At 34.9% G+C, this 16,977-nt stretch overlaps 1 protein-coding gene and 2 pseudogenes across 1 annotated transcript; 1 reads left to right on the forward strand and 2 right to left on the reverse strand.

Moving 5' to 3' along the window:
- Positions 1–2,015: 2,015 nt before the first annotated feature.
- On the reverse strand, positions 2,016–3,023 carry LOC125608933 (classical arabinogalactan protein 9-like). The gene is made up of 2 exons (XM_048779591.1): positions 2,908–3,023; positions 2,016–2,734 (listed from the first exon to the last, which is right to left on the reverse strand). The coding sequence occupies exon 2, from the start codon at positions 2,732–2,734 to the stop codon at positions 2,351–2,353; it is 384 nt and encodes a 127-aa protein (XP_048635548.1). The 5' UTR covers positions 2,908–3,023; the 3' UTR covers positions 2,016–2,350.
- Positions 3,024–8,716: 5,693 nt separating this feature from the next.
- LOC125608576 lies at positions 8,717–9,063 on the forward strand (annotated as a pseudogene).
- A 634-nt stretch (positions 9,064–9,697) lies between these two features.
- On the reverse strand, positions 9,698–16,749 carry LOC125608577 (annotated as a pseudogene).
- Positions 16,750–16,977: the final 228 nt, after the last annotated feature.

The raw sequence follows: 16,977 nt of genomic DNA on the forward strand, positions 1-16,977 counted from the left end.
GACCGAAGGAACCTCACATCCACTCCTCCTCCACGCTTCTCCGGAGTTCCAAGAGAGACAACACCAGATCTGGAACCGCGGTGGCGCAAGCCCCCAGAACACCATTGCAGATCTTTAAGGACTTCTCTCTCTAAAAGTAGCGAAACTTACACTCTCCCTTCTCTCTTATACTTCTCTCTCTAAAGAAAAGAAAGCCCTAGTTGCAGATTTCGTTGGGTGGTCGGCGGCCTCCTCGGCTCCGGTCCGCGCCCCCCCCCCCCCCCGCCAGTCGCTGCTCTCTTCTTTCTCGCCTCTCCTCTCCCTCCCTCTTCTTGCTTCCTTACACGCATAAGTTTTTACCAAAAATGTTTCACACAAGAAAATATTAGTTCGTTTTGAAAATAATTATATTTGAGTTCTAGTTGCAATATTTCGTATATTTTACCCTATTATTTCTTGTTTTATTTAATCACAGATTTTTTTTGAAACTTTCACTACAAGAAAACATATTTTTTACGAGGGCAATATACGTTGTAACTTCGTCGTAAACGGAGTGTTACGACGAATGAACTTCGAAACACGTTTCGTCGTAAAACGCCCGTCGTAACCGACGTTTCGTCGTAAATGACTTGTTAAGTTTACGACGAAATATATTCCTCGTAAAGCGCAGGGCAGAGATTCGTCGTAAACGACACGTAAAATTTCGTGGTAAACTCCACGTAATGGATTCGATGTAAAGCACACGTAAATTTTTCGTTGTAACACCCTCGTAAATGTTTCGATGTAAACTCCACGTAAAATTTCGATGTAAAGACCACGTAAAATCTTCGATGTAAAAGACTCGTAATTATTTCGACGGTAATCAGTTGTAAATGTTTACGTCGAGCCTACATCGACGTTTCGTTTTATAATATATTTTGAATATTGTTTTTAACCTCAAATATATTATAATGAATTTATTTAAAATTCAGAATTTTAAATAATTTTAATTTTAAATAAATTTAATTTTAAAACGAAATATGAAAATAAAAAACATATATAAAAAAGCATTTAAAAGTCATAATATTTAAATTCATAATACAAACCGAAAATATTAAAAAAACTACATATCATCGAAGTAGTCGGTGGGGTTGCTCGGCTGTTGACGGGTTGGATCGGACTCTTGGGGATCTCGTACTGGCAACCCAAGAGCGGCTCGTCTCTGACTCAACATTCTCTGCATAACCGGGTTTCCCACGGCCATCACGTCTAGCAAATCCTCAAGAGAGTCTAAACGAACCTGCTGGCTATCCATTCGAGCTTTCATCTGAGAAGTCTCTTCATCCCGTCTCGAAGTGTATGACGAAGTTGCCCTTGCAACTTGGTTAACGGAGCCTATACCGACTATTCGGCCCTTCTTTCTAGGAGCCAGCTATAAAATTAAAACATATATTAATATAGTTATTAAAAATAATGAAAAAAAAAATTTTAGTTGTACTACCTCTTCGAAGATTCGGTCGGCTTCTTCGGTGGACAATGTGACGGGTAATCCATCGGGAGACTCCTGAGTTAGTTGCGTCTCCCGTTCTTCAATCCGAGTAGCCACTGCTTGAGCGAGTTTCTCAGATGCAGGATCCACAAAAACTCCGTCGGATGTGGCGTGAGTCATCTTGAATAGGTCAGACAGAGATGGTAAGACTCCCGTCTTCTCCAACTACAAAAAAAAAATATTAAAAGTTATATTAATTGAATATTTTAAAATAAATATTTAAAAACAAAACTTACAACGTCTAGACGGATGCCTGCATGTGGTTTTTGGCCGGTTCTGTGAAGCATGGGCAAATTACCATCTTTATCCTTCGTTCTTCGAGAAGCCGAGCACGAATTGGCCTTTTTGATCGAAGACGGGTGCTTCCAATAGGCGATGAGGCCATCCCACACATCCTTCGTGAGCTCAGTGGGCTTTCCCTCATACCCGTCGAGCTCCCACTTGTCCTTCCAATCGGAGACTGTGTTGCAGAGGCGGATCTTTGCTTTTGCAACGAATTCCGCCTTCACCATCTCGGTGATTCCCAAAGACCAATGCCACTTTTGCTGAAACACAAAAAATTTGAAAAAATTACAATTAATAATAATATTTAAAAAATATATACATATTTAAAAGTTAAAATTTAATTAAATTTAAAAATCTTACCGCAAACATTTTAAACCACGTGATCTTAACGTGATTTGGAGTCTTGCTCCAGTTCGGATATGCCCCGTCGTAGTAACCCTTAATCGTTTTCGAAACGCTCCGGCCAACACGGTTATTAGCCCCAAACCTGAAAGGAAAACAATTTAACCGTTAGAAAATAAAAATATTTTAAATTTTTATGTAATAAAAATTAATAACTTACCAATAAGTTCCTCGGGGTCTATCGGGGTCTAGAACATCCAAACCCTCTCGTCCGGGCTGGGCAAGCAAATCCTCTACCGTATATCTCGCGAATGGGGCATATGAAGGCACACGCAAATCCGGATGAACTGCACCTTCTGGGACAGGCTCAGGTGCAGCCGCTGGAGGAGGAGGTGGAGGCATATGCGGTGGAGGCATTTGCGGTGGAGGCATCTGCGGTGGAGGAGGACTCCAAGCAACTCTCTGAGAAGGCTGAGAGTCTGGAACTGCGGTGGAGGATGATGGACCAGAAGACGATGGACCGGAAGAAGATGTACCGGAACCATCGTCGCCAAACAAATCTCTATAACTAGGTGCTCTGGATTTTCTTCTAGGAGCCATCTAAAAAAATTAAAATAAATTTTATCAGTTACGACATAATAAAAATATTATTCCGTTACCTAACTAATCACCTAAACTAATTACCTAACTAATCACCTAAACTAATTCCGTTACCTAACTAATCACCTAAACTAATTTAAAAAAAAAAAAAAGAGAGAGAAGAGAGAGTTTACCTTAGAGAGAGCAAAGGAATTTGGGAGGAATGAGCGAGGCAGCCTCGCTCTCGGCGTCCCCTTATATAGATTAGGATTCGTCGTAAAATCGACGTAAATTTACGACGAATTTACCAGGCCCGCGTTTTTCCATTTACGACGAATTTACCAGGCCCGCGTTTTTCCGTTTACGACGAATTTACCAGGCCCGTGTTTTTCGTTTACGACGAATTTACCAGGCCCGTGTTTTTCGTGTTACGACGAAATTACCAGGCCCGCGTTTTTCCATTTACGACGAAATTACGACGCTTAACCCTAAACACCGAGAATGAAATCCCTAAACCCCAAAGTGACATATCATCTAACATCATATCTTATATCATACTACTTCTTACTCTTTCTTTTAGAAAATGTTACAATAGAGAAATCCAACATTTGATACATATATTACATCACTCTAAATCGTTTTCGTTCTCATCACTATCATTACAATCATCATCGTCGCTTCTCTCGAACTCGTCTTCACGTGCTTCATCTGTCGCATCTTCGGGAATATCTTCATATTGAAAGTTTTGCGGGTCGATCAAAAGGATTTCATCAGTTGGTTGTTCTGGTACCTCAACTTCAGTGATAGCGTCTTCTTCTTGCAAGGGCGGTTCTTCTCCAACGACAATGCGTCCACGAGGTGTAACTTTGATAGCAGTTACCCAGTTTATCCCGGAAGTTCGAAGCCGAGGATAAGGAAGGAAGCTAACTTGCTCGGCTTGTGAAGCTAAAATGAAAGGCTCAAATTTGTTGTATCTTCTCCCAAAATTGACATCCACAACACCAAATTTGTTATACCGAATCCCTCGGTTCACAACAGGATCGAACCATTCACATTTGAAGAGGACGCATTTTAGCTTCAATAACCCCGGAAATTCCACTTCAATAATCTCCTGCAATATCCCGTAAAAGTCTGTTTCACCTTTCACACATATTCCGTAGTTACTCGTTGCCCGATGTCTCCCATACTCGTATGTGTGAAAGGTAAATCCTCGTGTGAAATACATAGGTGATGTGGTGACCTTTGCAACTGGACCTTGAACCAATTCATGAAACCATACGGGATAATAAGGATCGTCATAATCAACCTGCAAAAAACATATATATATTCTTAAACACTTACTTAATTAATATAATAGTATGAGATATATTACCTGTGATTTTAACCACTTGACAAAGTGCTTATCTTTACGTGTATCCACATCAGTTGCAGATATTCCTGGTATTGCTTCTTCAACTTGAGATACAAACATCCTGCAAATTGAACAAATAATCAAATCATACATAATTAACTTCAATTCATATAATTAACATTCACAAAAAATTTACCTTTCAAAGTAACGGGTCATTGCATCCTCGCAGTTGAGCAGAATATAAGTGTGGGCACTATGTTTATCTTCTTCACATGACCACCATACTTCTTTCGTTTTACCACCAAACCGTCCAATTTCGCAGAAAATGTCAGGAACACCATCAATTGGATATGATGTCGGTACTCCACCATCATCATATCTTCTAGGAACTCTTTTTCTCGTACGAACAGTTGGAGCAAAGTAGTATGATGTGAAGTTAGATGTTTCGGCTGTCAAACTCCCTGCAACTATTGAACCTTCTACCTTTGCAAGATTTCTTGCTTTCCCCTTCAAATGTTTCATCTGTCGCTCATACGGATACATCCATCCGTTGTGAACAGGTCCACGAAGCAATGCTTCATACGGTAGGTGGACAACTAGATGCTCCATGACGTCAAAAAATGAAGGAGGAAATATCTTCTCCAGGTTGCACAATATGATCGGAATGTTCTGATGAAGTTGTTCGATGACTTCTTCTTTGAACGTACGTGTGCTAAGATCTCTGAAAAATGCTCCGATGGCTGTATATTTTAAAAGGAATCAAATTAATAACATTTCGTAACATAGGTATATATATAAATTTATAATTACCTGCAAGTGCTTCGTGGACATTTGCTGGAAGGAGCTCGGCAAAAGCAAATGGAAGCAGTCGTTGCATAAACACATGACAATCATGACTTTTCATTCCGGAGAACTTTTGACCTCGTTCAATACATCTTGACATATTTGAAACATAACCATCAGGAAACTTAACTTCCGATGCAACCCAGTCAAACAAGGTTGTTTTCGCTGCTGATGACAACCGGAAGATGGGAACAGGAACGTTTCCATTGCTCTTGATATGTAACTCACTTCTTGAGCAAATATCAGGTAAGTCCATCCTTGACTTTTTGTTATCTTTTGTCTTCCCAGGGACGTTAAGTAATGTATTCATGATGTTCTCAAAAAAGTTCTTCTCGATATGCATGACATCCAGATTGTGGCGTAAGAGAAGATCCTTCCAATACGGTAGCTCCCAAAATATACTCTTCTTATGCCAATTGTGAGATACACCATACCCATCAGGCATATTTCCAGGAACATGCCAATTTCCTCCAACCTTAACTGTTTCCTGAGCTCCGTAATAATCAATGTCCGCTTCGATCTGCTGGCCGGTGAGATATGGAGGAGGACTGTCTCTGACAATTTTTTTGTGTCGAAACAATGTCTTGTTTCTTCTGTACGGATGGGCAAGTGGAAGAAACCGACGATGACAATCAAACCAACAACTCTTCCTACCATTCTTCAGTTGAAAAGCATCCGTGGATCCAAGACAATACGGACAAGATAATCTTCCATGTGTTGTCCAGCCAGACAACATCCCATAAGCAGGGAAATCACTTATCGTCCACATCAGAACTGCTCGCATCGTAAAATTGGTTTTCAAGGAACAATCGTACGTCCTCACCCCTTCTGACCACAATTGCTTTAGCTCTTCTATCAACGGTTGAAGAAAAACATCAAGAGACCGTTTTGGATGCTTCGGCCCTGGGATTAATATGGTCAAAAATAGAAATTCTTGTTCCATGCACATATCCGGCGGTAAATTATACGGCGTAAGAATGACTGGCCACAAAGAATATTGTCTACCAGACATTCCAAATGGACTAAATCCATCGGTGCATAACCCAAGATAGACATTCCGAATATTTGTAGCAAAATCTCCGTGTACCTTGTTGAAATGTTTCCACGCTCTTGCGTCTGATGGATGTGCAACCTCACCATCTCTCTGGACATGTTCGGCATGCCACCTCATCGACGCAGCAGTCCTCTCAGATTGATATAATCTTTTCAATCTGTCTGTAATTGGTAGGTACCACATCCTTTGGTACGGTACCCTATTCCTCCCACGGCCTTGCGGTTTGAATCGTGGTTTTTTGCAGAATCGACACTCTTCTAACTTGTCATCTTCCTTCCAGTAGATCATGCAGTTGTCGATGCAAACATCAATCATCTCCGAGGGTAACCCAAGACTATAAACCAATTTCTGAATCTCATAATAAGATTCAGCAGACACGTTGTCTTCTGGCAAATACTCTTTAAACAACTCCGCCCATGCATCCATGCAATTCTCAGGTAAATTATGATCCGTTTTAATATTCATCATCCTAGCTGCTAGAGACAATTTAGAGAGACCTTCTCTACAACCAGTGTAGATTGGTTGATTTGCAGCATCTAGCATTTCATAAAACCTTTTTGCATCCAAATTAGGTTCTTCTACATTTCCAGTTCCATCTGCTATTGTTGTAGTTGTTTCTAAAAATGCATCACTAATCATATCTTGAACCCTATCATGATCTACCATCTGCTCCTCTTGATGATAATTATATTCATTATGCACATGATTCGGTTCTTCATTATGATGAGCATCCTCAAAATTAGCATTACTACTACTAGCTTCATTTCCCCCATAACCCTCTCCATGTTGATACCAAATGTAATACTGTGGTGTAAATCCTCTGTTTACTAAATGATTCCATACAGTTTCACTACGTGCAAATTTCGAATTTTTGCATTTTGAACAGGGGCAGAACATCTTACCGCTTTCCTGCGTGATCGGTGTACAGCCCGCCTGGTGCATGAATGTCTCTAGCCCGTTCAGAAATGCATTCGTCACTCTCCCGTCGGAATCTTTGTGCAAATACATCCAACTTCGTAACTCGTAAATACTACCGCCACCGACCATTTTTTCTACTATTTTTTTTTAATTTTTTTTTTTTCCGTTTGTGTCTTGTGAGGAAGAGAGTTGTGTGTTGTGAGGAAGAGAGTTGTGGGAAATGACATATATATAGAGAAATTTTCGAGTTGGGTAGTTGAAATATAACAACGATTTTACAAGGGAAAGTTTACATGGATTTTACATAGTTTTTTTACAACGACTTTACAACGAAACTCGATAAGTTTTTCACCTAAATATAACGGTAACATGATTCGTTGTAATATCGATGTAAAATTTCAATTTCGACGTACTTACGTCGTAATATTACATGGCGTTTACGACGAAATTTGGTTTCGTTGGTTTCGTCGTAATTGCGTTGTTACCCCACCAATTACTATTTCTAAAACAACGATAAGGAACCTGTGTCGTTCGTCTGTCTGCCAATTCAGTGGAACGACAAGGAGAAAGTGGACGGAAGTGCAGCTGGTTTGTACTTGAGAGGAACTTTGACGATGGTCGGAGGTTTCACTCAAGTATAAACCAACTTCACTTCCCTCCATTTTCTCCTTATCGCTCTACTGAATTGGCAGACAGACGAATGACTCATGTTCGTTATCGTTATCTTCGAAATAGTAATTGGTGGTTCGAGAAGAAGAGAGTTGTGTGTTGTGAGGAAGAGAGTTGTGTGTTGTGAGGAAGAGAGTTGTGGGAAATGACATATATATAGAGAAATATGGTAAGTTTTACATGGATTTTACATGGAAAATTTACAACGCGTTTACAACGAACTTAGGTAAGTTAAAGCACTTTCAATACACGTTTTCACCTTTATGTAACGGTAACATGATTCGTTGTAATGTCGATGTAACGTTTACAACTATTTTGCATTCCACGTACTTTCGTCGTAAACTTACATTAACTTTACGACGAATACATTTCGTCGTAAATTACCATCGAGTTTACGACGAAGTCATGTCGCGTCGTAATTGCGTTGTAAAGCTCATGTAAATTTACGAGGAAATTATTTCCTCGTAAAATGCCGTTGTTACTGCTACGTTTTCTTGTAGTGTTTTAATCACGGAATCTTTGTTATTATAATTAATTAAGTACCAGAAATCATAGAACTCTTCTATGTTCTATATATATAAAATGTTGGTGTTGCTCTCTGAGCTGTAATAGTTAATAGCTCCAGAGAAGAATAGACAAAAAATCCTTCCTCAAGCAGCCCACTACTCCGAAATTTAGATAAAAGTAAAACATAAAAAATTAGGTTACTGTTTATAAATACACACAGTACAAAGTTGACCTTACATTGTAGTAATAAATATTACTCACTCAGTTCCTAAAAGATAGATTTTTTAGAGTTTTCATACATATTAAGAAAATGCATTAAATCGCTATAATAAATTTATCGTTTTCTATAATTTTCAATTTTCAACAACTTTTAACCAATAGTAATCTAATAAAACCAATTAATTTTCTTAAAGTTTGCAATTTTTTCATAGAAAACATAGAATATACATCTTTTTAAAATAAATATTTTTTCCAAAACATGGATCATTTAGGAACAGAGGGAGTAAATGATTTTCAAATGATATAAAAAAGCGAGGATCCAGAGGGGAGTTGTCACTATTATCAAGAAAACAACTTAAGGGTATATATATTAACCTAACACCCAAAGCTTTAACATAGATCCAGCAAAATATTCGAACAACAAAACAAAAGTTAAAAAGACATGAAGCAATGACGTTACTTGGTCGTCGTCTTCTTTGTCCTTTTCAGCTTTCTCCTGGTATAGCTTCTTCTTTATATGAAAACCCTAACTAATCAAGATCTGATTTATACATCTAATATATATATATAATATTTGTTATATTTGTTGGTATATAGTTTGTGAATCTGAGTGAAGGAAGATCAGGAGGAGTTGCAGAAGAATATTGGAAGAAGATGATGAAGGATGAGCCATTACCTGAACCAATCAAAGATCTTCTCAACAATCCATTTAGGACAGGACAAGAGAGGTTCGTCAAAGATTTCAACACCAAGTCTATCGTCATCATCTACCACAATCCTAATGTCTAATCAATTAAAATCATATAATTTGGCTCTGCGTTTATGTATGCATCAGTTTACACATGCACCATATAAGTGTGTTACTGTGTATTAATTAAGCAAATAACACATGCTTGAGTTGTTGTAGACTTATACAGTTATACTTACTACAGTTTATAGTGAAGAAATGTTAACCCTATGCTTCACACGTTGTTTGTTCGATATATCAAAAACCAATCTACTGTGTGTGTTTTTTTCTCTCTTTTTCCTATGTTTTGTGAAGTTTGTGTAATTAATATTCTTCTAACACTGAAGTTTATTTAATTCTATAGTAAGAGTAATCTTCAAAACAACATCTCGAGGGATTTTGTTTTTCCTTCTCTTGAAACATAAAAAGAACATTATATTCAGTTTAAGATTTGTAATGTTTTGATACAATTGTGATATCGTGATATCGTGTCAAGAGTCAAGATCAATCAAAATAAGTTACCCTAAAAGTTAAAATCAGTTCCAAAAAAAAAAGTCACCCTAAAAGTTACAAAGCAAAAAAAAAAACAATTGTGTATTTCATAAATGTTAATAACGTGGACACCACCAACGGTTAGTGATATCGTATCAAGAGTCAAAATCAATCAAAATATAAGTCATCCTTAAAGTTGGAAAGTAAAAAAAAAACAGTTGTGTATTTCATAAATGTTAATAACGTGGACACCACCAACGGTAAATAATGTTCAAAAGAAAAAAACGTTGAATGTAGAAAAAAAAAGATCCACAATATACGGCCACAAACACTGACCAGTCCAATTCAGTTTTCACTTTTTATTTATAGTAATTTACCGCAGAACAACAAATTTACAAAATGGTAAAAATCCTCAACGATAAAACTATTGGTGAGAGAGCAGAGGTATAACAATCTTTATTACTTCTTAGCATTCACATCCTGTTGACCTCTGCCGATTGTGTCCGGCAGGTACCTAAGATCAAGCATCAAACCAACAACACGACAAGTTTTAAGACAGAATCTCTGTTACATCAACCGCAAAAAGAAGCTGTTATAAGATATATAAACTTACATTTCTTCCTCTTCGCCACTCTTCATTGCATCCTTGGTGATACACATGAAAGTGTCTTCTACATTGGTGGCTTCTTTGGCAGAGGTTCCATAGTATGGAATTTTTCCTTTTGAAGCACACCAAGCTCGAGCTTTCTTCTGTGATACCACCCGACTGTTTCCACCATCCACATCGATTTATTACTGATGACAATAAAAGGAAAGTTCTCTAGATCCGACGGACTTGCCTGCAAATCACAGTAACAAGACTTGCATTAAAGACATCTGATCTGGAGCATGTAGGAAGATAGCATGAATACACACACATACCTGGATCAGAAACTCTTCCCTCCAGTTATTGAGATCCTCAAATGATTTAGCGGAATTGACATCATAGACAAGTACACAGCAATCAGCACCGCCATAAAGCTACACCAAGGCTCTGGAACCTTTCCTGACCAGCCGTGTCCCATATCTGTTAAAAAGAGAAGCAAGACCTTAGCTCTTATGGTCAAACAAAGAGAGCAGTACATAGAGTACTTGGGGATCAATTCTTAATCTAGAACAGAGTATGTTACTAAGCATTAGAGAATAACATGTAAACTATCTTTATGGCAGAACCCTATGTCTATTCATGCATGCCTAAAGAAAACCTTCTTGTAATCACATTAGGTAACATTATAAAATTTTTCTAATTTGGACTAAAAGCACAACTATCCCACCACAGAACTAAAGTTTCCATTGGTACAAGATGAAGCAGCAGAGATTATCAGTCTGAAGCTGATCAAATTTGTTTCTAATTTTACCTCTGCCACTTGGGAGTGATACTCAATCGAGTCAAAGAAGAATCAAAAGAAAGAAAGTAGTTGACTTGGTACAACACAAACCTGTAAAGCGAAGAGGGGGCGGTCTTCATAGTGTAATTCCTTAGTCAAGAAATCGGCTGCAATGGTGGCCTTTTACTGGTTGCTGAACTTCTTGTTAACATATCTTAAACGCGTTGACGTTAAAGCCAAACAAGAGCACATACTAATTAACAGAGACCAAAAATGTAATCATTCCATTTCTAGAAAACCATAATTAACAGAGAGTTTAGGATACTGATTCATCAAAGAGGTCTTCCCCACCCTGCAAAATTACAAGTCCGATGGATTCAATTGCTGATTTCTGAGTGAAGATCTTTTCATAAATAATTTTTCACATTCTTCGAATATGGTACAAAGAGTCAGTCAGTATTCAAATTTTCTTTTGCAAGAAGACAAACTACTTAGAGAAACCACCAAGTGAAAATAAAACATGACCTTAACAAGCAGCAGTATCATCACTTAAGAGACTAAGTCTCCTCTAAGAGCCTACAAGAAGAAGATAACAAAACACATCTGATTCATAACTTCCCAGTTACAAACGAATTCAATTCCAATAACATTTTTTTAAATCCCGAAGAAGCGACCACTTAACAGATCGAATCTAATCACTAAATCACTATTAAATCACCATGAAGAAGCAGATACATACATAGATACATATACATAGAGAAATAAAGACAGAAAACAGACCCGCTATCACCGAGGATGATGACCTTGAGGAGAGTTCTTGTACGAGAAGCATCCTTTTATTTTTCTTTATGAAACTTTAACTTGGTGCTGTTCCGGTGTTACAAAAAAAAAACTTGGTACTGTTGCTAACCTATCTTCGATAAAATGAGAAAAATAAGGAAAAATTGTTTTTGAGGCAAAAAAAAATTGGTCACTATGTCCATTAGACCAATCTCACATATTTTATCTCTCATTAGGCTAATTATTTTCAAAATGACAATAATATCCTTAAATTCAATTATAAATTGGAAATTACAATTAACAAAACAATTGTAATATTAAAATATAATAAATAATTAAAGTAATTAAAATAAAAGAAAACATTAAAAATCATCAAATCAAAAACAAAAAATCTAAACCTACAGTTTATGTCCAACGATTTATTTTTTTTTCTGAAAAATTAATTTTTTCACATATGGAAACTAAATATTTCCAAATATTTTCTTTCCATATTTTTAATAGCTGATTATTCTTATCTGTAGAATATAGTAAATCGGTAGAACTCAGTTTCTACATGTTTTTAGATTTATAGTAATGTGGAGTTTGCTCAAAAAAAAGATTTATAGTAATATGTAGATTTCATTTCTACAGGTTTTAGATTTATAATAAATTTTCTACAATTTTTTAGATTTATAATAATGTGTAGATTTTGATTTCTGCAGGTTTTAGATTTATAGTAATATGTAGATTCTGATTCCTAAAGATTTTAGAACAATAGGTTAAGCACAGAATGTGTATTCTAAATATTTGTAGAGTACTATTATTTACGTACATCACGTATTCTAATATAATAGATTCAATGAAAAAAGTGGATTTTATTTTCTACTTAATAGAATGCCAATTCTACTTTATGTAGAATATAATTTGAAATTATGATTTAAACATTTTTAGAACTGGAAAAAAATACCACTAAGTTCCTGCATTTCATCAGTAGTAACTATTTCCCAAATTTTTTTTAATTTGTAAAACTATTTATTTATTTATCTTCAAAAATACTAAAGGACATTAGAGGCAAAAGTGGTTCAAAATAAGAATTAGCCTAATGGGACATAATTACCATTTTTTGGCCTATAAAACAATTTTCCCTAAAGATAATAACGAAAATTAAGAGAGAATAGCCAAAAAACCCATCAACTTGGGAAAAAGTTGAAATAAATTTTTAAATTACGTTAAAACCATTTTAATCTTCAATTTTTTTTAAAAAAATTGTCTATATTAAATATCAACTTTAGTTGACCATGCCGTTTTAGATACCTGAAAAATTAATGTTAAATTGATTTAATAATTGATGTTTTGTGTATCTAAAATAGCTTGATCAACGAAAGTTGAAGTTTAAGATGACTAATTTTTAAAGTTGATGATTAAAATGGCTTAAACTTAGTCTTAGATAATATAGATGCAATCGGGGTTTTTAGATCATTTCACTATTAATTAGAAAAATGTATCTAAATCATATTCATTGCTACTATAAATTTGTTCTTAATCCATTATAAAAAGAATCTAAACGTGAACTGAAAGAGAGAAAATACAAATAACTTAACTTAGTGGTTTTATTAATGAAATAACTAAGTAAAAAACAATTAGATTTTTTTGGTTTCAAAAAGAGAAATTCCAGATTTTTCTAAACGAAATAAAAAGCATGAACTTAAACTTGTAGCTGCAAACCAAAGGTCAAGTTCATTCAAATCTAAATTCAAGACTTTCACTGATGTATGTAGAGAATTCTAACAACTTCCAACATGAAGGACTTTCGTCGGACCAACAGTCTTGGTATATCAGCATTGTCCGTCTCGGTAACATACGAGTCACTAATTAGATGATAACACATTTAGTTATAGTAAGACAGTTCTATGCCTTTTAAGTTTTCTTTTACATGAGACACACCCACACACTTTAAAACTAGTGTATTTTAGTTAATATTTGTTACATGAGACACACCCACACACTTGTTATAATTAAGGATCCAAGATCCTATTTTGAAAGAATAACTAAGGAAAACACAATTAGTTTTTTTTCCTGCTCAAAAGATAAAGTTAAAACTCATATCTTTTAAAACAAAACGATAACAAAATTTTTAATTTGAGCCATTTTAATTTTAACTTTTTAAAATTATTTTAAACCTCAATTTTTGTTGATCAAGCCGTTTTAGATACCTTAAAAGTCAATGTTAAAATGATTTAACGATTGCATTTTGTGTATCTGAAACGTTTTGGTCAATAAAAAATTGAGGTTTTTTTTCAAAAATTGGAGATTAAAATGGTTTAAACGGAAGTTGAAAGTTATTTTGGCCTTTTTTGTAATTTGAAAGTTATTTTAGTTTTTTGGTTGTAATTTGAAGGTTTTTTTGGCCGTTTTCACCAAAACAAAATATTAAAAATGTTGTTTTTAGTTATCTAGTTCTTAGAGGAACACCATCCATCAGAAAGTTATTTTCTTCGTTTATTCTATCAAAAGTTCATTTATACTGATTAAGAAAATGATAGAAGATCATTGTACAAATGTTTAAATAACCATGATGATGGATAAATTAGATTTGAAATACCTAATTTAGCTAACAAATGTGATTATTCCTTGTTATTTTTTCTAGAGTGTGATTGGTAGGTGTTGAAGTAAATGAGAAGAAATTAAAGTAGAGGAAATGAGTGGAAAATTTATAGAGTAAACAAAACAAAGAAAATAATAATTAATTGAAACCAACACAACTTTTCTACTCTACAAAAACAATATTATACAGTTCAATTGTTTTCCACTTGATTGACACAGCAAAAACTGAAATGAGAGTACATATTTTTTCACTCAAAATATATCGTGATATCAAATTACAATCCTAGTGTATTTAAATAAATAATATAATTTTTTATGTAAACCCATGATCTATTGTTTTTCACATAGATATCCTAATAAAATGTTTTCAATGCAAACATTTATTATTTTTTTGTAATGATATCAACGAATAACACTTTGAAATCTCTTACAAAGTGATTGAATGTAAACCCATGATCTATTGTTTTGCATACTTGATTAGTAGAAAGCCTCCACAACCGTCGTCACATTGCCAATCAATGATATTCCCTAAAGTAAAGTGTTTTTGTTTTTATCTCAATCGATAATGTATTTTCTTGAATCTCATTCTTTTAAATATGAATAAAAAATTAAATTTAACAAATCCATTATTTGGTTGTGCCCATTTATATTTTTTGTCTTCATTGTCAGGTGAACTCCAAGTGACTGGTTCTCCCTCGCAGTGTAATTCAGCTGTAGGGTTGGTTGTATCGTTGATCCATTTTTGTACCTCAATATGTGCTTCCATAATAACGTTTTGGTAGATTATGTTATTTTGAAATATTAAGTTACATCTTGACTTCCATATTCTCCACATGATCCAAAAGGAAGCAAACTTTCAGATTGGATTGCCCTGGTATGTCTTGGACATTGATGATTGAAATAGTATGATCGCCACATAATGTGATGGTAATGTTTCCATGTACTTTTAGACATTCTCCAGATCATTTATGAGATCGGACATGAAAAAAGTATGTGATATAATTTCTGGTGTCGAGTAACATCTCTGAAACATATCCATAAAATTACCCTTGTACTTAATCTAGGAGTTGTCCCAAATTCTTGATAGGACCCTCCATATAAAATATTTTATGTTTAGCATGGTCTAGACCTTCCATAATATTGATTTTAGTCCATTATCACCATATGGTGTATTAATGTTTGTTACCATGGATTTGATGTTTTATCTGTTGTCCAATAACTACTTTCTCCACACGTTGTATAGTTACAGATAACTCAATCCTTTTTTTTATCTTTGATTGTAACTAGATTAATATGATTATTTTACTATTTTCTTCATAAATAACTTGTCTATAAGATTGGTATTCCATTGTTGGCTACTACTTCTGGAGGTGATCAAGTCTCTAACTAATAGATCATTGACTATCTGATGGCATATAGCTGATCGGAGGGATTGCTTTCTATCAAATTGTCTTTATAGTCTTTTGTTGTTTCACCATCACCAATTATGGTGCATAATCGTTTCTTACGATGATGAAACCACTAAAAATGTAACTTCATTCATACGGTTGATTCGTGAGTTCAATATAATTGTGTTTTGTTATATCAATCTTTTATTAGTCGTGCAAATAAAGAGTTCAGGTGTTTGTGAAGTCCTAATACTTGTTTAGCCAAAAGAGAATCATTTTTCTGAGCCTTAAAACCTAAATCTTCTTCCTTCTTAGAGTCTGAATGGTAACATGCGGAATAGTTGTGGTACTGTTATAATAGTAACAACAGTGTATAATTACATCTATATATATAGAGATTTTTGTTAATATTAACCGCATCGTGATGCGGTTTAAAGTGTTACCATTTCAAAGCTTTTGAATATTGCAGTTTTTTTCATGCAATCCATGATATACTTTTGTTATGCTATCTGGTTTCCCACCAAAAAATGCATTAACATATATGTTATTTCATCCACTATTTATTTTTTGAAATTCAAAGCAAGACACTGAAAAAACTAGCATTGAAACCCTCACTGATTTAGTAAGTGTCCACTTTTCCAGTATATGACATAAACTTTCTACTCCAGTTTGATTTTAGTTGACAAACCTTGTTTAAAATGTTTTCAAACATTTCTTTCTTTAATGTTCAAATTGTTCCAACAGCCCTATCTATTTATCATCTCCTCTATGATATCTATTCCATGATTTGGAATATTAAAAATGACCTTAAGTTGTAGTTGTGGCACCATGTGTATTTGAGCCGATAGTGATTATGGATCTGGATGGGTTAATATTTGATCTGATGCAAGATCGTGCTCTTTAAGAATTTCTTCAGTTTCTCTGCTATTCCTAGTGTTTGCTTGACAAACAAAAAGAGAATCATCTGCAAAGAGGACTGATGAGATATGAGAGAATCCATATCCTTTTAATTTCCTTTTTCAGACCAAATGTTATCTGCAATTAGATTAATCAAAACATCTGCACTTATTATATGGAGGTACAAAGATAAGGGGTAACCTGTCAAAGATCCTTTGTGTCCTTATACCTTCTTGCACATTTCTATATATAATAACTCGATATTCTATAGACTTAAAAGTTTTCATAATCTATTTGTTCAAGTGTCCACTGAGACTGAAGGCTCTTAATGTGGATTCTAAAAAAATCTCATTCTAACCGATCATCTGCTTTAGTGATGCATGTCTTTATCACCATATCATAATGTGAAACTTGTTTCTTTGATTTTAATGAGTGCATTAGGTCAAGCACAATTAGGATTTATGAAGGC

This window comes from Brassica napus, chromosome A5 (assembly GCF_020379485.1).
Source record: "Brassica napus cultivar Da-Ae chromosome A5, Da-Ae, whole genome shotgun sequence".
Lineage (NCBI taxonomy): Eukaryota > Viridiplantae > Streptophyta > Magnoliopsida > Brassicales > Brassicaceae > Brassica > Brassica napus.

What these genes read in the sequence shown, in the direction of transcription:
- LOC125608933 (XM_048779591.1), bottom strand. Translation starts at nt 2,734, where the DNA reads ATGGCTCCTAGAAGAAAATCCAGAGCACCTAGTTATAGAGATTTGTTT.